This window comes from Dasypus novemcinctus, chromosome 13, assembly GCF_030445035.2.
Source record: "Dasypus novemcinctus isolate mDasNov1 chromosome 13, mDasNov1.1.hap2, whole genome shotgun sequence".
NCBI classification, from domain to species: domain Eukaryota; kingdom Metazoa; phylum Chordata; class Mammalia; order Cingulata; family Dasypodidae; genus Dasypus; species Dasypus novemcinctus.
The window spans coordinates 54,655,374-54,680,338 of record NC_080685.1 but is presented as its reverse complement, the minus strand read 5'-3'; the positions used below and the strand labels follow the sequence as shown (position 1 = coordinate 54,680,338).

At 34.7% G+C, this 24,965-nt stretch overlaps 2 protein-coding genes across 4 annotated transcripts in view; one reads left to right on the top strand and one right to left on the bottom strand.

The window, feature by feature from the left end:
- Positions 1 to 24,965, top strand: part of COP1 (COP1 E3 ubiquitin ligase) — a 262,696-nt gene that overhangs the window by 103,353 nt on the left and 134,378 nt on the right. For all 3 annotated transcript variants that reach the window (XM_004476672.4, XM_004476671.4, XM_023584129.3), the window contains exon 9: positions 14,141 to 14,198. In XM_004476672.4, the coding sequence (XP_004476729.2) occupies positions 14,141 to 14,198 (58 nt within the window). The remainder of the gene's footprint in view (positions 1 to 14,140; positions 14,199 to 24,965) is intronic.
- Positions 1,817 to 2,969, bottom strand: LOC131280928 (heterogeneous nuclear ribonucleoprotein A1-like). The gene has a single exon (XM_058310160.2). It carries the CDS (start codon positions 2,932 to 2,934, stop codon positions 1,972 to 1,974), a length of 963 nt encoding a protein of 320 aa, XP_058166143.1. The 5' UTR covers positions 2,935 to 2,969; the 3' UTR covers positions 1,817 to 1,971.

The window sequence follows — 24,965 nt, the reverse complement described above, 5'->3', positions numbered from 1 at the left end:
AAACTTTGTATCGTACTTAACAGTGGTAGCTCAGAAATCATAACTATTTCAGGGGATGGTTTCCAAAATATTGCTTTTCTCAGTTTACCATTTTATCAGTATTCCAGTGAGTTATATTATGAATAATTTCCAAAACAGTTTTCTGGAGGCAAGTAGGGAGGATTATTTTACCATTAGGATTAAGCCATGATTTAATTACAGACTTATAAAAGCAGCCAGTTTATCTTTCCCCTCACTTCTCCCCTTTTTTAAAAATAGAGTTGTTTGGTTCAGAAGTCATTATAGAAACAGGAATAGAAGTAGAATTTGTCCCTGCAATTTTTGCTGCTGTATCTGCAGTGTGGTCAGTGCTATCCTCTGTATTTTACTAAAGTTGACTAGGAATTTTAATTATAACCGAGAATTTTGCTAAGAGTATAACATCTAGCAATTTCTTAACAGAAGAGTTATTTATCTTCTATTTTTACTCCATTAAAGATTAAAAACCTCTTTGTTTCCATACCATCCCCATTTTATGAAAAACTTCAAAAACATACTATGAGGCTATGGAAAATATACTACAGTTGTTCAGTTTGTGCCAAGCATAATCCAGGAGAATGTTTACATAGCTTTCAAGGACATTTGCTTCACCTATTAGAACTTTTGAAATTTGGCGAGTGGACTTTATTCAATTACCCCACCCTAAGCTATAAATATGTGTTTTTTTAAACCAATCAATTTTATTGATACCTATTAATAAAGCATATAATTCATCTAAAGTGTATTACTATTTGGTATAAGAATATTATTGTGCATTCATCACTTCAGTCATTTTAAGAGCATTTTCATTATTTCAATAAAAATAAACAAGAAAATTCTTTTCCTCTCAATCTCTTTATACTTTCCCTGCTGTACATACCTGCTGTTTCTGGCTATTATTATACATTTGTCTATTTATTAAAGCAGTTTTATTGAAATATATTAAAAACTGTATGATCTTCCAAAGTGTATAAATAAGTGACTTTTAGTGTAATGAAAATGTTGTTCATTCATCACCTCAAAAATTTTTAGAACAATTTCATTACTCCAAACAAACAAAAAAAAATCCATACCCCTTAACAGTCATCTCTCAATCTCTCTATCCTTCCACAGCTTTACATAATTTAATTATCTTTATAAATTGATTTATGTTTACATTTTATATAAATGAAATCATACAAATATGTAGTATTTTGTGTCTGGTTTCTTTTTTTGTCTAATGTTAACATATTTTATTATTTTTTTTTCAAGAGGATATCAAATTGTTTATTGATTACACATGATATGGATGATACAAAAACTTCATTTGCCATCTCTCACTTCATCTGGTACCATTATTCAATTTATATATATTGCATAGGATGTGCCAACAATCATTTTCATAACCAAACAAAATTTTGTAATTTTGCTTGGGTGACCTTTTAATGAGCTCCAGGTTACAACACAGTAACTGTAAGTTCAACTATACCAAGGTTTCTGAAGACACAAGCAGTCTTCTAAAATTGTAAATGAATTTGAATGGAACCTGGCATCACCCTGAAGGAATTCTAGCTTTTTACTGTTGGGGCAGTTTATCAAGATGGCTTTAGAGTAGACTAACTTTACACAGCACATTTTAAAAAAGACACTTTTATTCAGCGTCATGATCAGACTATTACATTTAGCAATCAACAGCATGGGTACAAAAAAAAATCTACATTAAAACCCTTTGTTGGAATGCTTTACACTTTCCACAGAACAGAAACTAACATAACCTGTTATACAATTAGTCACAAATACAGTCCTTGTGTTTTTTTGCCCATACACGAGTATTGTCTAAAACATGTCTTCTTTGTAGCAGCTAGGCCCTGCCACCACTGTGCTTGGCTGAATTCACAAATCTGTTGTAACCTGTAGCTTCCCTGTCACTTCTCTGGCTCTCCTCTCCTGCTAAGCTTTGTTTCCTTGCAGTAATTAAAACCTTCTGCCATTGCCATAGCTACTGCTGCTGCTGGAACAGCCATAGCCACCTTGGTTTCGTGGTTTGGCAAAGTATTGGCCTCCACCCCCATAAGGGCCAGAGCTTCTGCCTCCAAAGTTTCCTCCCTTCATGGGTCCAAAATTTGAAGACTGATTGTTGTAATTGCCAAATTCGTTGTAGCTTCCACCACCTCCAAAATTGGTACCATCATTACCAAAGCCGTTATAGCCATCCCCACTGCCACCATAGCCACCACCACCTCGGCTGCCACCAAAGCCACCTCTACCACTGACGTTTCCTCCACGACCAAAGTTGTCATTCTCACCAAAGTCACCTCCACAACCGCCACCCAAGTTCCCTGAACCACTTTGACCTCTTTGGCTGGATGAAGCACTGGCCATCTCTTGCTTAGACAGGGCTTTCCTTACTTCACAGTTTTGGCCATTCACAGTATGGTATTTCTGAATGACAGTCTTATCCACAGAGTTATGGTCATCAAAGGTTACAAAAGCAAAGCCTCTCTTCTTGCCACTGCCTTGGTCAGTCATGATTTCAATTACTTCAATTTTCCCATACTGCTTAAAATAATCTCTTAGGTGATGCTCTTCATTGTCTTCTTTAATACCACCAACAAAGATCTTTTTCACAGTTAAGTGGGCACCTGGTCTTTGGGAATCTTCTCTTGAGACAGCCCTCTGTGGTTCCACAACTCTTCCATCCACCTTGTGTGGCCTTGCATTCATGGCTGCATCCACTTCCTCCACAGTGGCATACGTGACAAACCCAAAGCCTCTGGAGCACTTGGTGTTTGGATCTCTCATTGCCACACAGTCTGTGAGTGTTCCCCATTGCTCAAAATGGCTTCTCAAACTCTCATCAGTTGTTTCAAAGCTTAATCCTCCGATGAAGAGCTTCCGCAGCTGTTCAGGCTCTTTAGGAGACTCTGACTTAGACATGACTGCAGCGGGAGGAAAGACTGTAATGATGCTTCCTCAGCGGCATCCACCAACATATTTTATTATTAACATACATTTGTTTCAAAGAAAAAAGTCTTATATATGCAGTTTTATCCATATTCATATTTCACATGCAGATTTACTGTGCTATAAAGTTCCATTTTACATCTTTTGGCTTTCCTTTTAGTGACATACATGACCTTAGACTTCTTTTAAATCACTTTCATACCCACATAATAGTACTACTAGTTACATACATTATGTTGTGCTTTCACCTTTCCTATTCATTTACAAAGATTAATATGCATCCTTTTTACCAGATCAACACAGTTTAACCCTCAGTTTTCCACTCTGTAACCTCATTTACTTTCCAGTGACCTATATTCAAGTTATTTAACTCTATGAGATTACACAATATAGTTAGTTCATAATAGCGTAATCATATAGTATTTATATTTTTGTGTCTGGCTTGCTTCGCTTAACATAATGTCCTCCAGGTTCATCCACATTGTCATATGCTTTATGACTTCATTTCGTCTTACAGCTGCCTAATATTCCATCATGTGAATACACCACAGTTCGTTTTCCATTCATTGGTTGACAGGCACCCGGGTTGTCTCCAGCTTTGTCTGTCATGGATAATGCTGTTAAGAACATCAATATGCAGGTGTCTGTTCATGTCATTGCTCTCTGTTCTTCTGGGTATATATACCCAGTAGTGAGTGCTATTGCAGGGTCATGTGACAAATGTATATTCAACTTCTTTAGGAACTGTCAGACAGTCCTCCACAGTGGCTGTACCATTCTGCATTCCCAGCAACAGTGTAAAGTACGCGTTCCTGTCTCTCCACATCCCCTCCAACACTTGTAGTTCTGTTTTTTTAATAGTGGCCATTCTAATAGGTGTGAAATATCTCACTGTAGCTTTGATTTGCATTTCCCTAATAGCTAGTGAAGTTGAACATTTTTCATATGTTTTTTGCCATTTGTATTTTCTCTTTGGATAAATGTCTGTTCAAGTCTTTTGCCCATTTTTAAAAATTTGGTTGTCTTTTTATTGTTGAGTTGTAGCATTTCTTTGTATATCATGGATATTAATCCCTTAGAGGATATGTGATTTCCAAATATTTCCTCCCATTGAATCAGCTGCATTTTTATCCTTTTGACAAAGTCCTGTCAATGTGCAAAAATGTTTAATTTTGAGGAGGTCCCCTTTGTCTATTTTTTCTTTTGTTGCTCATGCTTTAGGTATAAGGTCCAAGAATCCACCACCTACCACAAAGTCTTTAAGAGGTTTCCCTACATTTTCTTCTAGTATTTTTATGGTCTGGTCATTTATATTTAGGTCTTTTAACCATTTTGAGTTGATTCTTATGTGGGGAGTGAGGTATATGGATCCACTTTAATTCTTTTGGTTATGGATATCCAGTTCTCCTAGCACCATTTGTTGAAGAGACTGTTTTGTGCATTAACATGGTATATTAGTCAGCCAATGGTGCTGATGCAAAGTACCAGAAATCTTTGGCTTTTATAAAAGATATTTATTTGATGTGGAAGCTTACAGGCCCTAAAGAGTCCAACTCAATGTACCATAAGAGGTACTTTCTCACCCAAAGTCTGTTGCCATGTGTTGATGCAATGGTGGGTGATGTCTGCGAGGGTTTAGCCTTCCTCCTTCCTCTTAAGACTCTGTGGTCCCAGCTTCTTCCAATCTCAGCTGTAGGCTGGCATAAGAATCATCTCTTTCCCTGGGACTCTTTCTTTCCAGGCTCAGCTGCTCTGGTCTCTTCACAAGTTTAGCTATAGACTATCAGGCTCATCTTTTTTCCTCCTGCCTCTGCCATGTCTATGGAGCCGTCTCTATTCCTGTGTTCTCCTTCTCCATGTATTTACTGCCCTGTCTTTGGTTGAGCATCCATTTATAGAGCTCACAAAGTGAGGGTAAGGGGAGGGACTCAAACCGAGTAGCCCTAATGATATGGTCAAATAAAAGCCCCAATCTTGATTTTTTTTTTAAAGATTTATTTCTCTCCCCCCTCCCCCCCCATTGTTTGCTCTCTGTGTCCATTCATTGAGTGTTCTTCTGTGTCCACTTGCATTCTTGTCAGGTGGCACCGGGAATCTGTATCTGTCTTTGTTGTGTCATCTTGCTGTGTCAGCTCTCTGTATGTGCAGCGCCACTCCTGGGTGGGCTGCATTTTACACGCAGGGTAGCTCTCCTTGCAGGGCGTGCTCCTTGCATGTGGGACACCCCTGTGCAGGGGGTACCTCTGCATGGCATGGCACTCTTTGCGCGCGGCAGCACTTCACGTGGGCCAGGTCACCACACAGGCCAGGAGGCCCTGGGTATTGAACCCTGGACCTCCTATATGGTAGGCAGATGCTCTGTCAGTTGAGCTATATCTGCTTCCCCAATCTTGATTTGATAAAGTAAAAGTGAATCCTCTGAATCTAATATTATCTAATACGCCGTGAGGAACAGACCAGTGTACAAACACTATATCTATTTTTAGAATTCATAAACAATACCAAATTGCCCACATGGCTTTGGTAGGTTTGTCGAAAACCAGTTGACCATAGACATGAGGGTTTATTTCTGAACTCTCAGTTCCATTTCGCTGATGAATGTGTCTGTCTTAATCCCAATACCATGATGTTTTGACCACTGAAGCTTTGCGATATGTTTCAAGGTCTGGCATTGAAATCCTCCTACATCATTCTTCTTTTTTAGAATTCTTCTGCCTACTTGGGTGCACCTTTTTTTTTTTTTTTTTGCTTTGAATTTATAAACCAGTTTGGATAGGATTGACATCTTCATGATATTTTGTCTTTTAATCCATGAACACAATGTCTTTCTGTTTATTTAAACTCTTCCGACAAATTGAAGAGGAAGGAAAATTGCTCTACACATTTTAGGAAGCCATCATCAATTACCCTAATACCAAAGCTAGAGAAAGACACTGCAAGAAAAAAAGATTATAGTCCAATCTCTAATAAACATAGATGCAAAAATTCTCAGCAAAATAGTTGCAAATAGAATATAACAGCATATCAAAAGACTTATACACCATAACCAAGTGGGATTTATTCCTGGTACGCAAGGTGGTTCAACATAAGAAAATCAATAAATGTATACACCATATTCACATATTGAAGGACAACAACCACCTGATCATCTCAATTGATGCAGAAAAGGCATTCAACAAAATTTTGCATATTTTCTTGATAAAAACACTTTGAAAGATAGAAAATTCCTCAATTTGAAAAAGGGCATATATGAAAATCCCACAGCCAACATCATAGTGAGGAAAGACTGAAAGCTTTCTTTCTTAGACTGGGAACAAGCCCACTTACTGTATTGGTATGCAGTGCAAAGTACCAGAAATCTCTTGGCTTTTATATAGGGTATTTATTTGGGATAAAAAATTACAGTTACAAAGCCCTAAAGAGCACAACTCAGAGTTGCTTTCTCACCAAAGTCAGTTGCCATGTGTTGAAGCAAGATGGTCTCTGATTTCTGTGAGGGTTCAGACTTACCCTCTGGGCTTTGGGCTTCCTCTCTCTCCACTGCAGGCTTACATAGGGCTTGTCTCTCAGGGCTTCCTCTATATTCTGGCATAGGGCTCATTTCTTTCTGAGCTTTCTATTTCAGTCTTAGCTCTTCTGCTCTTTTTGTAAGGTCAACTGCAAGCTATCAGGTGAATTCCTCATCTCTCCCTGGGGCCCCAGGATCAAAAATGAGATAACTCTCTCTTCTGGCATATCTTCTTGAGTGAGTGTCCATTTATATTGGCCCACCAAGGGGGTGAGGACTCAACCTGAGTTACACTTTACTGACGTGGTCAAATCAAAGCCATAATCTTAACAGGTAATTTAATCAAGAGCGCCTCAGTTGAATCCAGTATAATCAAAGAGTATCATACCTAGAGGAATAGATTAGTATACAAACATAATCTTTTCTCTTTTTGGGATTCATAAAAATAATCTCATTGTCACACCCAGAATCACTATTGTTATTCAACATTGTGTTAGATGTTCTAACTAGAGCAATTAGGCAAGAAAGAAAAAAGAGATGCAAATAGGAAAAGAGGAAGTAAGATTCTAACTGTTCATAGATGATGATATTCTATATTAGGAAAATTCTGAAATATCTATGACTAAGCTATTTCTGCTAATAAACGAGTTCAGTAAAGTGTCAGGATACAAGATCACACAAAAATCAGTAATGTTACTATGCACTAGTATAGAGCAATCTGAGGAGATGAGGGCAAAAATTGTATATCAATAGCAACAAAACGACTCAAATAATTATCAGTTTAACAAAAGAAGTATAGGACCTATATGCAGAAAACTACAGAACAATGCTAAAAGAAATAAAGACCTAAACAAATGGAAAGACATTCTGTGTTCCTGGATTGGATGACTAAATATTGTGAAGATGTCTATCCTCCCAAAACTGATTAATAGAGTCAATGTAATTCCAATCAAAATTTCAACAACCTACTCTACAGAAATAGAAAAGGTGATTAGCAAATTTATTTGGAAGGGAAAATACACCCAAATAGCCAAAAGCATCCTAAAAAAAGAAGAGCGATATGGGAGGAATTTCACTGCCTGACCTTGAAACATATTACAAAGCTGTAGTCATCATGGTATTGGCATAGAGATAGACACATCAACCAGTGGAATGGAATTGAGAGTCCAGAAATAAACCCTCACCTCTTCAGCCAGCTGGTTTTCGACAAACCTATTAAGTCCATGTTAATGGGACAAAACATTCTCTTCAACAAATGGTTCTAGCAGAACTGGATATCCTTAACCAAAAGAATGAAAGTGGACCCCTATCTTACTCCCTATATAAGAATCATCTCAAAATGAATAAAATACCTTAATATGAAAAGCCAGGGCCATGAAACTACTAGGAGAAATCTCATAAAGACTTTTTGGTAGGTGGTGGTTCCTTGGACCTTATGCCAAAAGCACAAGCAACAAAAGAAAAAATAGATAAATGGAACCTCCTCAAAAGTAAATACTTTTTTACATCATAGGACTTTCATAAAAGGTAAAAAGGCAGCTGACTTAATCATAGAAGATATTTGGAAGTCAGATATGACTGTGGATGAACCTGGAGGACATTATGTTGAGTGAAGCAAGCCAGACACAAAAGGGCAAATACTATATGACTGCGCTATTATGAACTAACTATATTTTGTAATCTCATGGAGTTAGTAACTTGAATATAGGTCACTGGAAAGTAGAATGAGGTTAAGAGTGGAAAGCTGAGGATTAACTTGTGTTGACTTGGTAGGAAAAGATGTGTGTTAATCTTTGTAAGTGAATAGAAAAGGTGAAAGTACGAAGTAATGTTTGTTACTAGAAGTACTATTATATGAGTATGACTGATTTAAAGGGAAAGTCAAAGGCAGGGATTCTTAAGGGGTCTGTGGAAAGATTTTTAAAAATTGACTTGTTATCTTTATTTTCTCTGATCTCTAAGTGAAATCTAGCATTTCTTTCACTTATGAATGTATACAATAAATTATAGTAGTATGCATTTCATATCACATTACAGTTGTTGCATATCTTGAAAAATTGCTTATGCTCATCCTTACTTTGAAATTATGGCAGTTGTTTGACTCAAAGCTAGGTGAGTGTCATAAAACCATCCGCCACTACATTCTGAGAAGGGGTCCATGGTTTTGACCTGATTGTTAAAGTGGTCCATGGAACAAAATGGTTAAGAAGGTCATGTAATTATTGGTGTAAGGTCATGTAAATTATTGAAAGGAAAGCTAAAAAATATAACATGGGACTCTGTAGCATAGTAAAACCTCTGTGAAATATGAATTTGGATAAAATTGTACATATGACTGTTCTTCTTTGAAACTGAACTAATATATGTTAATACTACAAGATGTTAATATTAGACAAAAAAAACACATTATGCTAAGTGAAAGAAACCCAACACATAATACTACTTTATATGCATCCATTTATATAACATGTAAATATAAATTGATTTTTAAAGATGAAATTAGATTAGTGGTTATATAAGGTTGGGGAAGGATAGAGGGGATAAGAGGGGACTGCTGAGGGGTGTGGATTTTTCCTTCTAGAGTAAAGAAATTGTTCTAAAAATTTTTGTGGTGATGAATGTATAACATTGTGATTATACTAAAGGCCATTGATTAAACACTTTGGATAGATCATATGGTATATGAATATACCTCAGTAAAACTGCTTAAAAAATAATGTGCAAGAATAGCCAGCAATATAAGCTGTGTACACAGGGGGAAGCATGGAGAGATTGAGAGGTGAAGAATTATCTTGTTTGTTTTTTATTATTATTTTTGAAATAATGAAAATGCTCTAATAATGATTGAAGTGATGAATGCATAGCTATGTACCTATACCAGATACCACTGATTGTACACTGTGGTTGAATTGTATGCTTTATTAATGTTATAAATAAAATTAAAATTGCTTTAAGAAAAAAGAAAGCCTTTTATTTTGTAGTTATTTTGGATAACAGTGTTTCTAACCATAAAGTTTGTAGTAACTACATCATCTGATACTTAAAAAAATTTTTCTGTGAATTACTCATAAACTAATTTATTCCAACTCTTTGGAAAATGATTGTAAAATATAGAATAGCCAAATACAGCATGATCAAAGTGATTCTTTAAGTAGTTTTGCTGGAGGCAGAACAGTCTTGTTAGTCTTATTCTTCTCAGCTTATTGCTTTCTACTTTTGAAATTCTACCAAGTTAAAGTTACTTCCAAAGTCAATAAAGCAATATATTCAGATCTGCTTCATCTTCCAGAACTTTTCCACCATATTTGCTTTTTATATCTGCCAGCACTAAGTTTCTCTCTAAGGAAACTCTTTTTACAAAGAAAACGTTAAGGTAGCTGTCCTTTTGCTTTTCTTTTTACAACTTAAGAACATTAAGGACTAATAGATACTTAACTGTAATCCATACTTAGTAGCAATGCTTCAATATGTGATCATCAATTGTAACAAATGTACCACATTAATGAGGGATGTTGTTGATGTGGAAAGTGTGGGAGGGAGAGGGAATGGGGCATATGGGAATCCCTTATATTTTTTATGTAGCATTCATGTAATCTAAAGCTTCTTTAAAAATAAAGTTAATTTTAAAAAGGCAATATAAATATTAGGGGCCATATTTCTATCATGCATCATATAACTACAGCTCTTCCTAACTATCTACTAATTAAAGGGGACAAGAATGGGTACCAGGGGAAATTTTTCTGGTGTTCTGAGATACTCTTCTTTGAATAATAAATTTAATTTTTGTTTTTTCCATAGTACCATGGATGTGTACTCTGAAGTTCAATACTTTTATTAGTGAACTAACCTTGCATTACTGAATTAAACTTATTTTTGTGTAATGGATAGACTTGAAATCTGTTTTGGAAATCTTTTGTGTGAGTAGTGTTTCAGAATGAAAATCTCCCTTCCCCCTGTTTATAGGAATAATATAGTATATGTAATACTGATGTTAAAGTTAGTGGCATTTCCCCACAATCAAGTACATTAATATTTCAGCCTTGAAACATGAATGTTCAGTTAGTGGGATCAATTAAAATAAATGGTGTCATGTCTATTCAGGTCAGGTTTTCTTTCCAAAAATGGTATAAAAAAAATTTGATTTTCAGAGACTTTTGTTTTAGGATTGAAGTTTTGTGGTTTTTTTTTACGTTTTTTTTAATCAAAGGCAATCTATTTATTTTTTAAAAGGCCATTGTAATCAACAGCATTTATTTACACAGTATTTATCTTGTTGAAATTCTTTCAAGTACAACAAAAAGTATAGTAGTATTTTCAGTTAAGAGTCCTAACAGTGTGTGGAAAACATTCCATCATAATTTTTTATTGGATTTTGCTTCAAAATCAGGAGATCATTACAGTTCTTGCAAAGTTGCAGCTGTTAGAGTAATATAGTAGCTTATGGCTCAGGTACTGTTCTTATTTTTTTTTACACATTATTTCATATCCTCATGACAAATTCCGTGTAATAGGTTTTATTCTCCTTTTCATCTTACGGATGAGGAAATTGAGTCAGAGATGAAGTAATTTGCCTAGCATCACACAGTTAGTAGTATAACCAGGTTTTTAACCCTGGTGTCCTTAATCTAGAGCGCTAAGGGATCAGAGTGTTGAGGAAATCATCATGGAGAATTGAGAATAAAACATGAAGATAAGTAAAAACTTTTGGTTTGAAAATGACAAGGCAATGATGCTTCTAGAAGAGAAGACATGTCACTTGGGCAGTATAAGCGTAAGAATTCTGGAATTATTCTGCCTGAGTTCAAATTTCAACTCCATAATTTACTAGCTGTTTGACTTGAGGCAAATTTATTAATGCCTAAGTTTTTTTATGTGTGCACTATGGAGATTTTTCCTTTCTTGTGTGATAAAATATAAAACATATAAAGAAATGAGAATTGTGACTGGTCTATAGTAAGCACTCAGTAGTTGTTAGTTGCTATTGTTAGTAGGCAGATTAGTCAATGATTTGGGATGATTTGACTACTTTTTCAAATGTTATTGAAGTACATGTGAAAAAAAGTAAAAATTGGGCAAAAAGATTGCTTTCTAATATCTGTGAAGGTGTCTGCAAAATTGGGCACATGGTTTTTGGTGGAATTGTAATAAATGGAAGTAATTAACTTGAAGTCCAATGTTTCATAAAGGAAATGATCATATAGTTTGAAACGCTAATGTACCTGAGAAAACGTGACAGAAAAACATTTTTTTTTCAAAGAAAACAAGTAATTTAGCTCTGACTTGTTTGTAACAGTAAGGATTATTACTAGCTCAGTGGAAAGGGAATTTTTATTTTAAAAATTAAAATCATAAATCATTTTTAAAAATTATATCAGATTTTTTTTCAGGTTTTATATTAGTATGTTTTATTTTGAGGTAACTATGACTAAATAATTATATGTAGAATATTGGAAAGGAGTAGATTTTGTCTATTGTCCAATATGGCTTATTTAATGCAGTAGCTTATTTTTCTCTGTCCTTTGTTTTCCAGTAGTGAAAAAAAAAAAATTAATGGTAGCAGTTAATTTAATTTCATATGTGCACACAGCATTTTTTGATCCATTCAATTCCTTCATTTTAAAAAATTTATTGTTTATATGTCTTGTTTGCTCAGTTTTAATAATTCTCCTTACAATTTAATTTGAAAAAAATATTCTATTTCACATTTATTTGTTGATCTTTTTCTATTTTCTCTGTAAAATATGTCTAGGAAGTGGGTTGGGCTATTTCCTCACTCTTCAATAAGTGAACATAATGTGCCTTTGCAATATTAAAGCAAGTGTGGACTTTAACTATTGAGTTTGAACCTTGACTCTGCTGTTTTCTAACTTTGTAACTCTATGTCGGATATTGAATCTGTCAGTGCCTAAATTTCCTCCCCTGAGAAATGGGAATGATAATAGTACCTACCGTAGAGTTTTAAGGTTTAAATTAGGTCATTGCCCAATTTATCCTCAAAAAGAAGTTGCTCTTATTACCACGTAGTGATTGTGTGTAAATCAAAAGTTTAGTATGGCTACAGAATCAAGAGAACCCAGATCTGTCAGTGCTTTCTAATATTTTCTTCTAATTCATGTTTATTTGCATATTTCTGTATGTATATGTATATATGTGTCTGTGTTTGTAGTTATGTATATATACACACATGCGATTACAAAGCAGAATTAAAGGTTTAATTTTTTAAAATTCTTTTTTAGCAGTTCTGCACACATAATTTTCAAAATATTTTTTTGATATTTACTATTTTGTTAATAATAACTGTAATGTATTAATGTCTTCTGGATTTTGGCATTGTATGGAGAACTTTACATATATTATGTCACTTAAATCTCACACCTCTTTGAAGTGTCACTCACATATAATAGATGGGGAAACTTGAATGAAAACGATATTAGTAACTTTCCCAGAATCCTTTAGCTACTAAGGGGTGCGAGTCAAACCTACTTTTGTCCCCAACGCCTGTGCTTTTAAGAATGCCTCTCATGTTATAACTGTTGAGGTGTTTTGAGTACTAAAGTAATGAATGGTTTTGCATGTTTGTGCAGAGAGAACTATTTTACTCAGTACCCTCAATTACTTAAATTTCTTAGGATGACAGAGAATCTAAACATGTTTATAGTAGAAATAGAGGAGAAGAATAATATAAAAAAGTAAACAATTGTTTACTTTTTTGATGTATGTGTTATGCCATTTTCAGATGTTAATAGTCATCATAAGCTTATTTTATTTGAAGATGGCACATGGAAGTAATAGAAGTGCTAAGGTTGAACTATAGGAAGAGCTTGATGGTCTGGGTAGGAGAATACCAGAGGCTATAACTATGTAAAAAGTACCATAACCAGGTTTTGGGTCATGAAGGGAGGATTATTTCTGTTTTGTCGTTTATTCTAGTCCTTTTTTTTCCCCCATCTTAAAACATGAGGCTTTATAACATTTTGGAACTGGAAGGGGCTCTAGAGACTTCTAGTCCCCACTCACCTCATTTTGCAGATGAGGAAACATGCTAATTGATTATAAGGTTCCTCCCTTGTCCAAGGGCACACTGGTTTTTAGTGACATAGCAGGATCTATTAATCATAGATTTTGATTACATGCCTGCGTTCTTTCCCCAATAGTCTAAATATTCTTTTCCTTAAATAAAGTTCTTAACAATTTACTAACCTCTCTGAAAATGAACTAGAATCAAATGCATTTGTGTATTTCTGTCTTATGAGTACTCCCATTTGGCATTCTTTCTTAGTATTTAAGTTTGAGGTGGTAGGGTGAGGGGGTAAATTACTAAAATATTTGCACCTAGATTCTTCCAATGTTAATATTTTACCATATCTTATATCATTTGTATCCTCTCCTACATATAATATATTCACATATAATTTTTTCTCTCAATCATTTGATTAAAGTGCACATACAGTGTCCCCTTAGACCCTAGGTCCTTCAATGTGTGTGTATTTCTTAAAATTTTTTTTGTTTGTTTAAGGGTTAAGTTTTTATATGATGTCTAATTAAAGTTTTGGCAATAAATGTTTTCTTTGTTTAGAAATGAGAAATATTTGGTTTATATATGATATAATTTAGATCTAGTTTTTCTGTTGATAAACACTGAAATTACATTTTTCTCTCTTCATTTTGCAGTAGTATTATTGATTCCACAGAATACAGCCAACCTCCAGGTTTCAGTGGCAGTTCTCAGGTAAATGATATATTTAACAGTATGTTTTAGTGGTACCATGAATATATATATATATATATATATATATATATATATATATATATATATAAAATCACTGGATTTGTAAAATCATGGATTACTGAAATGTCCTGTTACAGAAACACCTGTTTTGAATGCTCGCATTGATTTGGAATTTAATAGCTCTGATGTATAATGGTAGAATTAGCTATGATTTGCTCATCAGTAATAAAAATTTAATTAAAAAAAAAAACATTTTGGTAATATTAGACCATAAGGAAGAAAATACTTTAAGTGTTAATTATGAGTAATCAGGGCATGTTTCTCTCAGAAATGAAAGTTATATTCTTTATGAATTGTCTAGCATTATGTTGAAACATTAAGCTTTTCTTCAGAATATAGACCTTTAATTGCATATTATTTTGACTTTCACTCTCACATCTGTTTCTTGGGAACACTGATATTTGTCAAATTTGTTTTTGAATCCTGACATGGTTTTTTAAAAAACTTTTTAACTTGAAATAATTTCTATTTAGAGAAAAGTTACAAAAATAGTAAAATTAATTCCTTCATATCCTTTACCTATATTCTCCCAATGTTAATATTTTATCACATTTCCTATATCATTCGTATCCTCTCTCTTCTACATATATACACATAATTTTTTCTCTCAATTGTTTGATTACGGTACACATATAATGTCCCCATAACCCTTAGGTCATTCAGTGAGCGTCTGTATATCCTTAAAAAAAAAAAAAGGAAAAAGAAAAAAAAAAGGAGAGGGGGATATTGTCTTATATAACCACCATACAATTTTAAAATTATGACAGTTAATGATCCACTGCTATTATTTACTCCCTAGATTTTATACAGATTTTTATATGAGTGTGCTATTATCCTTGATAGCAAAAGAAAAAGTTTTTAATGCATATTCATTTCTGTATTCACTTTATGTAGATACATTTGAAGTTATTTTTTATCAAAGTGAAAGTAAATCCTTTTTGATGGTATAGTTTTGTTTTTTTCCTTTTCCCAGTTCTTGAATGACTACCTCTATTGCTTTCATGGTTAGTTTATGGAACTAAAATATGTATAATACATTATGTGAACATTAAATGCCTTACATAGTATGTACAGAGTTGTTATTTACTTTTACCATTTATTGCCCAATTACTGGGTGATCGATCGGCATCATGATGGTTTTAATATGTTTTGTGTCTTTCTAAGTCTTGTCACATTTTTATATTTAATCCTAGTTACTTGATTTTTCCAAAGAATAATGAATTCCCTTAGAGTGTTAATTGCATGATCAATTGCTTTGTTTTTAACTTTGGAATTTATAAACCGGTGGCTATGTATAATTTATACTTCTAAACATGTATCACTGAGATAGGTGTCAAGCTCCTTGATAGTGTGCCATGAAGGATTTTGAGGCAGAGTTCTTTTTGTATTTTTATTTCTGAAGAAAGTGTTTATGTAGCATTAAAAATTTATTCATGACAAAAAGAATCCTTTCTCTTGGCATAAAAAAGGATCACATTAACATAGCCTATGTTTTTAAAATCCTAACGTGTCCAACTAGCACTGTTGAATAGAACTTTCTGTAATAATGGAAATGTTGTGTTATCTTTTCTGTCCGATACAGTATCTTTTACCCACATGTGGCTTTAGAGCACTTGAATTGTGGCTGGTATATTGAAGAATTGAATTTTTAATTTAATTTTCAGTAGTTGCTTATGGTTAGAGGTTCCCACTGATAAAAGAAAAACTATTCAGCAACATTAAATTTAGGATTTCACAGCTTTGTCAACAATTCATGGACTGGGCAGCATGCTATTCAGAAAGTAGAAGGGCGCGCCACTGCGTCAGTGGAAAAGGGAAGCTCATGTAGAGCAGACACAGAAACAGTGAGAAAATAGTCTAATTGACTGATACTGTTTCCATTTTACATAGGGAAGTCTTTCAAAGTAGGGAGTAGGTATACATTGATGAGCATAGCATGACTGCCCAATCTTATAATTACCTCTCGTGGACCAATAGAAGTTTATTTCTGTGTGTTGCTTATCTGCAGTCCTGTAGGGTATGTTTCATTTTCGCTGAGAGCTCCTGCGGGTCATTTGTTTTAGTCTTCTGCTAAAGCCCCTCTCAGAAAGGTTTTCCCTCCTGGCAACACCCAGTGCAGGTGGCCATTTTATTGTACTTAATACCTCACTCCGCAGAGCAGCCAGCATCAATATCTCGGTGTTTAATCCTGCTCTTTTCTCCCATTTCTCAATAAACTCTGTTCTTTTCTCTTAGTTCTCAAAAAATTCTTTTTTTTTAAAGATACTAAAGAGATGCATAGGGTGAGGTCTGAAGGATTTAGAATGCAAAGCTTCCATTGTCCTGCTCCTTGGAGCACATGGTCCTCCCAGCTTGTCAGTTGTATACTCAAAGAGTATTGTCAACTAGGAAAGTTTACCCAAGCTTCAGGATCCAAAGTTTTTATTGGGGCTTCATTATATATATATGATTGATTGAATCATTGACCATATGATTGAACTCAGCCCCCAACACCCCTCCCTTCACTGGAGATTGGGCTGATGTCACATGACTCTAATTACACAGTTCCTCTTCCTGGCATGGCCAACCCCCACACTCACCTTGAATCATTGCCTTAGCATGTATTTTTTGTCTGGGGCAGGGGTACATGAGTAACAGAGACACTCCCATCATTGGGAAATTCCAGAGGTTTAGAGATTACTCCCCAGGAGCCAGGACAAAGGGTACAGTTTTCTTTTGGTAAAGTTACTTCTTTCCTACACACTTATCATAGTGTTTTTCCTTTTCTTTTACTTAGTACAATATGAATTCCTTATATTAAATGTATTATTACCTCATAGAATCTTAATTGTTTTGCAAAATAAATCTATGGTCCTTTGTGTATATGACTTTTTGGGTATATTCCTTAACTAGTTTTAAGCCTTATCAATGTTTAGTCTGGTAGGAAAAAAAATCTGTTTTTTTATTTTTAGCCTATGGAGTAACATACATGTAATATACACATGTACATACCATCTTTCAAAACAAAATCTTGGAAAGCTCTGGTTTTGGAGGTATGCATGGGAATTTAGTATTAGTTTTCATCTTTTAAAACAGATTAGATTTGTTCAGGATGCTTTGAATCAACATGATAGTATATTATATTTTGATATAAGACCAATGGTACTAAAGAGTCAAATGACTTGGCAACTAGCCACTAAACAAATGGGTGAAATCAGTTATACCTCAGTCCCTATAATGTAAGTGCTAATGCCATTGTTTTTAAAGGATTAATGGCTTATTGGTTAACAGTAATATTGTAATATTTTTGCAGTAATGGCAGAGAAGATATATCAATTTTATGAAACAAGTCTAGGGGAGTATGGGATTTTTCCTTGTGGAGTAATGAAAACGTTCTAAAATTGAGGTGATAACAGCACAACTTTGATGAAAATGCGAGCCACTTAGTGTACACTTTGAATAGATTGTGCAAAACATGGAACTGTGTAACACAGGGAACCCATTGGTGGAAGATATACTGTGGTTATTAGGACATATGTAAAATACTAATATAGGGTGTTAATAATTGGGTTGGTTGGGGAAAAATACACCAAATGTAAGGATGGGCTATAGATAGTAGTAATATTTTGATGATGTTATTCCATAGTTTGTAACAAATGTTTCACAACACTTTAAGGTGTTTGTGGTAGGGTGATGTATGGGAGCCCTGTATGATGAATGATATGCATGTTTGATTTGTAAGTTGACAACTTTTACATACGGTTATTGTTTATGTTCATGTATGAATTATACACTTCAATTAAAAAAATCATGGGTGGGGGAAAAGTTGAATGAATATCTTTATATATTTAAATACATATATTTGCATATTATAGTTAACTGCATTCATATTTAATATATTTGCATATACACAGGTACATAAACAGTAATATTTAGTATGGATGATAAATGTAAAACAGTCCCTGTCAGGTAGTACAGTCGTTAGCTATTCTTATTATTGTTAAGGTCTTTTTGTAAAAAGAGTTTGTGGTGTAGAAAATTCTCTTAAGTATGAAGGATGATGAATAAAAAATTCATTTACTTGGCAGGCTAATTCATTTTGAAATTGTAAATTATGAGCATATAAGAAATCTCCTGTGTCAGATGACATATTTATGAGAATTTCAAATATAAGTGACAGGAGAGGTTCTCATAAATGAGGTTAACTGGTTCTGCAGAGTAATGTGCTGGTACTCTTCAGTGTCTTAAATTTTGTTTTACTTGTTCCCTGTACCTGGATATTCATGGGGTTAGAGTTGGCTGCTATGAGTGGCTGTGCAGTCTGCATCCATGGCAGGTGGTACTGAGACCCTGTTGCCTCTGTGTGACTCTGAAGCTGTGCCAGGACTGAATGAAGGGGAGGGGTCCGGAGTGGTAGCTCTGAGAAGGAAATCTCCTACCTGATCTTGGAGATTCCTTTTTACTTATATTTAGCATTTGTGGAGTCCTTTTCAAGTCTCCAGGGTTCCAAGATACTTTTGTTTTTCTTTGATTCAGCATTTGTTGAGTGCTTCTCCAGCCTCTATCATCTTTCAGGTTTCCAGGCAAGTTCAATTTATCCTTTTATTAGTTGATTCTGATGTGAGACTTTTTCAGAGGATGTCATTATGTTGCATGACATCACCATTATTATAAGTTTTATTCATTTCTTGATAAGTATATTCCACAGTATTTTATAGAGTTTTTAAAAAATTAATTAAACCCTTTACTTTGAGTTAGTTGTGGGATCATGTTCAGTTTTAAGAAACAATACAGATAGTCTGTGTAGTCTTTACCCAGCTTGCCCCAATGGTAAATCTTGGAAAAGTATAGTACAATGTCACAACTAGAGTATTGACATTAATACTGTCAAATATAGAACATTTCCCTTATCGCAGGGAACATTCATGTTGTCCTTTTCTAAACATATATAATTCATTTCTACTCCTACTTCCTTCTTTACACTTGGCAACCGCTAATCTTTTCTCCATTTCTGTAATTTTGCCACTTCAAGAATGTGATGTAAGTTGTCATGTTTATGTGTGTAGAATTATATATATTCCCTTATCCTTTTGATATTTGCTGTGTCTTTAGTGATATCCCTGTTTCACTCCTGACTTTGGTCATCTGTTTCTTTTTCTCTTTTTTTCTTTTTCAGTTTGTTAGCCTTGCTAGTGGTTTGTCAATTTTAATGTCAATTTAAAATCCCCTTTATTTAAATTATTTTCTCTCTCTTTTTTTTTTTTCTGTTTTCAGTTTCATTGATTTCTGCTCTGGTTTTTATTATTAGTTCCTTCTTTTTACTTGCTTTCTGTTAATTTGGCTCTTATTTTTCTTGGTCCTTGAGATGGCAGTTTATATTAATGTTTTGAGACTTATGTCTTTTCTAATTTATGCATTTAGTGCTACAAATTTCCCTTTCTTCACTGCCTTAGCATTATTATGTACATTTGGATATGTTGCATTTTTATTTTCGTTCAGTTCAGTGTATATTCTGAATTCCCTTGAGATTTTCTCTTTGAGATATGGATTATTTAGAAGTGTGTTTTCTAGTTTCCAGATGTTAGAGATTTCCTTGTTTTGTTTTTGTTACTGATTTCTAGTTTGATTCCATTATGTTCTGAGAACATAATGCATGTGCTTTTTAATTTGTTAATGGTTCAGGATGTGCTCCATCTTGGTGTATATTCAGCAGACATTTGTAAATATATATTTTTTATACATATTAGGTGGAATGTTGTATAAATTTTGAAGAGTTCCTATTAGCTGATGGTGTGAATTCTTCCTTATCCTTGCTGATTTCTTCTAGGTGTTCTATCAATTATTGACAGAGATATAGTCCCCAGCTAGAATTTATTTTACAAGTGTGTGCTTCATATATTTTACAGTTGTATTGTTTTATACATACACCCTTGGATTGCTGTGTCTTCTTTGTGTCTTTGTCATTATATAGTGTGTCTCTTTTCTCTGATAGTTTTCCTTGCTCTAAAGACTACTTTATGTGATACCAATGCAGCCATTTCTGCTTTTTGTGTTGGTAAATGTTTCCCTGATATATCTTATCCATTCTTTTATTTGCAGTTTGCCTTTATCATTACGTTTGGAGTGTGTTTCTTGTAGGTAGCTTGTAATTGGATCATATTTTTTAATCCACTCTTCCAATGTCTGATTTTTAATTGATATATTTAGACTATTTATATTTAATATAAATGTTGATATGTTAGGGTTTAGGTTTATTATTCTGTTTTGTTTTTTTTTCTTCCTTTTCCTTCCTAAAGTTTTTCTCTTTTTTTTTTTTTTTTTTTTGAGGTGCTGGGGATTGAACCCAGGACTTCTTATGTGGGTAGCTGGCGTGTAACTACTGAGCCACAGTGGCTCCCCTGAGTTGGTTTTTTCATTTGTTGTACACGTTGTTATTTTTTAATTTTAGGAGGCACCAGGAACCGAACCTGGGACCTCCCATGTGGGAAGCAGGTGCTCAGCTGCTTGAGCCACATCTGCTCCCCTCCTTCCTAAAGTTTTATGTGAAAAACTTTTAGAATTATAATTTTTATCTATACTGTTTCAGTTGTATCTCTTTGTATAACTTTTTAGTGGTTGCTTTAGGGATTACATTATATGTGCATAATATCACAGTCTATTGGTGGTGTTAGTTTTCCAGGTCCTGTGACATATGGAAACCTTTCCTCTCTTTATTAACACCTTGTAATAATTCACATTTATTCTCATTCATGGAAGAACATTCTTATATATATGTATTTGTACTATTGGCCACAGTCAGTCCACAACAGGGTTCACTATGTTATACAGTCCCATGTTCTATCCTTTAGCTTTCCTTCTAGTGACATACATGACCCTAAACTTTCCCTTTCAACCACAATCATACACTAGATCTCAGAACTGTTAATTACACTTTGGGAAGTTGGGCTTTCCTGACCTGCCCAGAAGAGGGGCTCCTGGCAATCTATTCCCTGTAGTCCTCAGAAAGGAGGCCATTTTTAGCTCTCTGCTGGCTTCTAGGCTGCCAGTCAAAACAGTGATGGTCTGGGTTAGAACCTCAGGACCCAGCAGTCTTAAGTTCTCTGGACAAAAGCTGGATCACAGTGTTGGGCTGTGTCCCTACCTGTTTTTAAGGGAGTGGATTTCCTCAGCCCTCTCAGTATGTAGCAGTGGCCTAACAGTGACCAGATGACCCAAAGGTCTTTGCCCGAACGGGGGGTGGGGGGGGTGACAACAGCTGGAGCCACCTGAGTTAGTAACAACTTTCACCATGGTTTCTTCTCAGATTATCTGTCTGACTTTTTCCTTGAGTGTTCCTCAGGTCTACCCTGATCTCCAAAGCCCTGGATTATCCTCTAGCTGTTTTTCTGGGAGAGAAGTTAGCTCTGCAGCTAACTCCCTAATGCGCGATCCTGGAACTCTTTGTTGGGTTTTTGGTATTAGGGTTATATAGTGCTCATACAGTGAATCGGAAAGTGTTTTCTTTTTTCTGAAAGAGTTTAAGATTGCTATCATTTCTTGAATATTTTATAGTATTACCAAGTGAAACTATCTGGGCCTGGAGTTTTCTTTTTGAGAAGCAATATACAATGGATTGTTTTTTTAATTAGATAAAGGGATATTCATATTCTTAATTTCATCTTTTGACTGTTTTGATAAATTCTGTTTTGCAAGGAATTTGATTTTATCAAAATTCATTTTTTAGATTATTTTCTTTAAGGATTTTTTTTTCTTTTTCTACTTAGTTCTACTTAGTTTGGATTTACTTTGTTCATTGTTTTAATTTTAGGAGGTACTGGAGGTTGAACCCAGGACCTTGTACATGGGAAGCAGGTGCTCAATCATGAGCTATACCCGCTCTCCAGGTTATTTTTTGTCTTTTCTGTTATTAGTATTTAAAATTATATTTTACTATTTTACCCTTGCAAACTCCTTTAATTGTATCCCACAAATTTTGATATTTTTAAAAATTATTGAATTTGAAATATTTTCTAATTTCTCTTACTCTTTTTTCTTCCTTGATTTTGTATTGTTTAGAAATTTGTTTTATGATTTCCAAATATTTGGGATTTTCTTAGCTATCTTATTGGTTTCTCATTGTTTTGAGTTGTGTTCAGAAAACATTCTCTGTATGATTTCTATCTCATTAAATTTTTGAAATTTGTTTTAATTGCCTGCATATAGTTTGTCTGTGACCATACAATGTGGATTTGAAAATAATGTGTATTTTTCATTGTTGGGTATAGGGTTTTGTAAATATCAACTAGGTCAAAATGTTACAGGATTTGTTCAAATCATCGATTTACTCTAGTGCTATTAATTTTGGAGAGACGTGTTAAAATCTACAATTTTTAAATTGTCTATTCCTTTAATTTTGTCAGCTTTTGCTTCATATGTTTTGAAACTTTGTTAATACACTTGTGAACATTTATGATTGTTATGTGTTACTAATGAGAGATACTTTTATCAAATGATCCTCTTTATCTTTAGGGATACTTTTTCTTAGAGCCTGTTCATCCTGCTATTAATATAGCAACTCCATCCTTATTTTTACTATTTGCATGGTACATCTTTTTCTGTCCTTCTTACTTTCATTTTAATTTTTAAGTTTCATATTTATATTTGAAGTACAAATAATTTTGACCTCAGAGACCCCTAGTTAGTCTATAAACCACACTTTGGGACCATACTTTGAGTACTACTGTTCTAAATTATGTATTTTTCTCCTATAAAAACCAGTTTTTCAATATTTCTGTGAGTGTGTGTAAATTTATAATTTGTTTTATTTTGTACATGGTCTTGTAACTTACAAAGACTACATATTGTTTAAATAGTGTTTATTCTGCATTATTTATCAATGTAGTTTCAAAGGGAAAATTTATATGTTAAAAAATTTGTGAATTTAAGTTAACATTACAGAACATTTTTTACTTCATTTAAAGAGGCATTCTCTTTGCAGTGAAATTGACAGGGAACTTTGCTAAGGTAATTATTAGTCCTTTCATTATACAAACATCGATTTTGTTCATCATTGCTTTTTGTTTGCCACTGTGTATTAGGTGTGTCAATTGGAATGTTCACTTTTTTTTTTAAAGATTTATTTTTTATTTATTTCTCTCCTCTTCCCCTCCAAGTTGTCTGCTCTCTCTGTCCATTCACTGTGTGTTCTTCTGTGACCACTTCTATCCTTACCAGCGGCACCAGGAATCTGGTGGTTTTTTTTGTTGCGTCATCTTGTTGTGTCAGCTCTCCGTGTGTGTGGCGCCATTCTTGGGCAGGCTGCACTTTCCTTTCGCGCTGGGTGGCTCTCCTTATGGGACTCACTCCTTCTGTGTGGGGCTCCCCTACGCAGGGGACACCCCTGCATGGCACGGCACTCTTTGCGCGCATCAGCACTGCGCATAGACCAGCCCCACATGGGTCAAAGAGGCCTGAGGGTTTGAACCATGGACCTCCCATGTGGTAGGCCGATGCCCTATCCTTCCTGAATATTCACTTTTGAGTGCTGCTTCTTTGTTTTGTTTAATTCTCTTCACTGGGTGTGGCAGTTTGGTATTATGAATTCCAAAAATAGATATTGTGTTTGTAAACTGATCTGTTCCTCTGGGTGTATTAGATTATATTAGACACAGAGGTTTCACTTTTTACTTTATTAAATCAAGATTAGGGCTTTTATTTGCCCAAGTCATTAGGGTGACTCGGTTTGAGTCCCAGCCTACAGCTATCCTACAGCTGTGGGCTCTGTAAACAGATGCTTCGTCAAAGTAAATACATGGAGAAGAAGAACACAGTTTAGTTTTGGATGTTGGAGCCCCGGGGAGAGAGCCAAGCTGTTCTCCTGATAGTTTGCAGCTGAAGAGGCCAGAGCCCTGAACAGCTGAGAAAGCGGGAAAAGAAATGAGCCCCAGGGAAAGAGACAAGCATTATGCTAGCCTACAATTGAGGATCAGAAGGAGCTGGAATCACGGAGCCTTAGAAGAAAGAAGAAGGCTGAACCGTCACAGAGACTGGTAACCATCTTGCCTCCAACACTTCAGTGAGGGAAATAACTTACACTTCTATGGCCTTGTGACTGTAAGCTTCTACCCCAAATAAATACCCTTTATAAAAGCCAACAGATTTCTTGTACTTTGCATCAGCACCTCTTTAGCTGAATAATATTTTTTAAATTAAATTTATAGTTATTTCATAATATATAGGCTGATGGTAGATGATGTTTTTGTATAATTGCCATGTTTAATTAGTTCTGTTTTTATAGCGTGCCTGTTTTTAACATTTATTTCAAGATTTTTCTACTTTCTCCAATGATCAAACTAGGTATTTTATATATTTCTCTCTCTTTTTTTTTTTCTGAAGTGAATTTTTTGCCTTTTTTTTGTTGAGGTACTGGGGCTGGAGATTGAACCCAGGACCTTGTATGTGGAAAGCCAATGCTCAACCATTGAGCCACATCAGCTTCCTTGAGTTGTTTTTTTAATTTTTATTTTTATTCCACCCCCCTTGTGATTGCTTGCTGTCTGCTCTCTGTCTGTTCACTGTGCAGTCTTCTGTGTGTCTGTATTTTTTATTTATTTCCCCTCCCCCACCTTGCAACTTGCTTGTTTGTTCTGTGTGTCCATTCACTGCATGCTCTTCTGTGTTTTCACTTGTCTCCCTTTTTGTTGCATCACCTTGCTGAGTTGGCTCTCCGTGGTGCTTGCAGGCCAGGCG

Coding starts and splice junctions, on each gene's coding strand:
- LOC131280928 (XM_058310160.2), bottom strand. CDS start 2,934: ATGTCTAAGTCAGAGTCTCCTAAAGAGCCTGAACAGCTGCGGAAGCTC.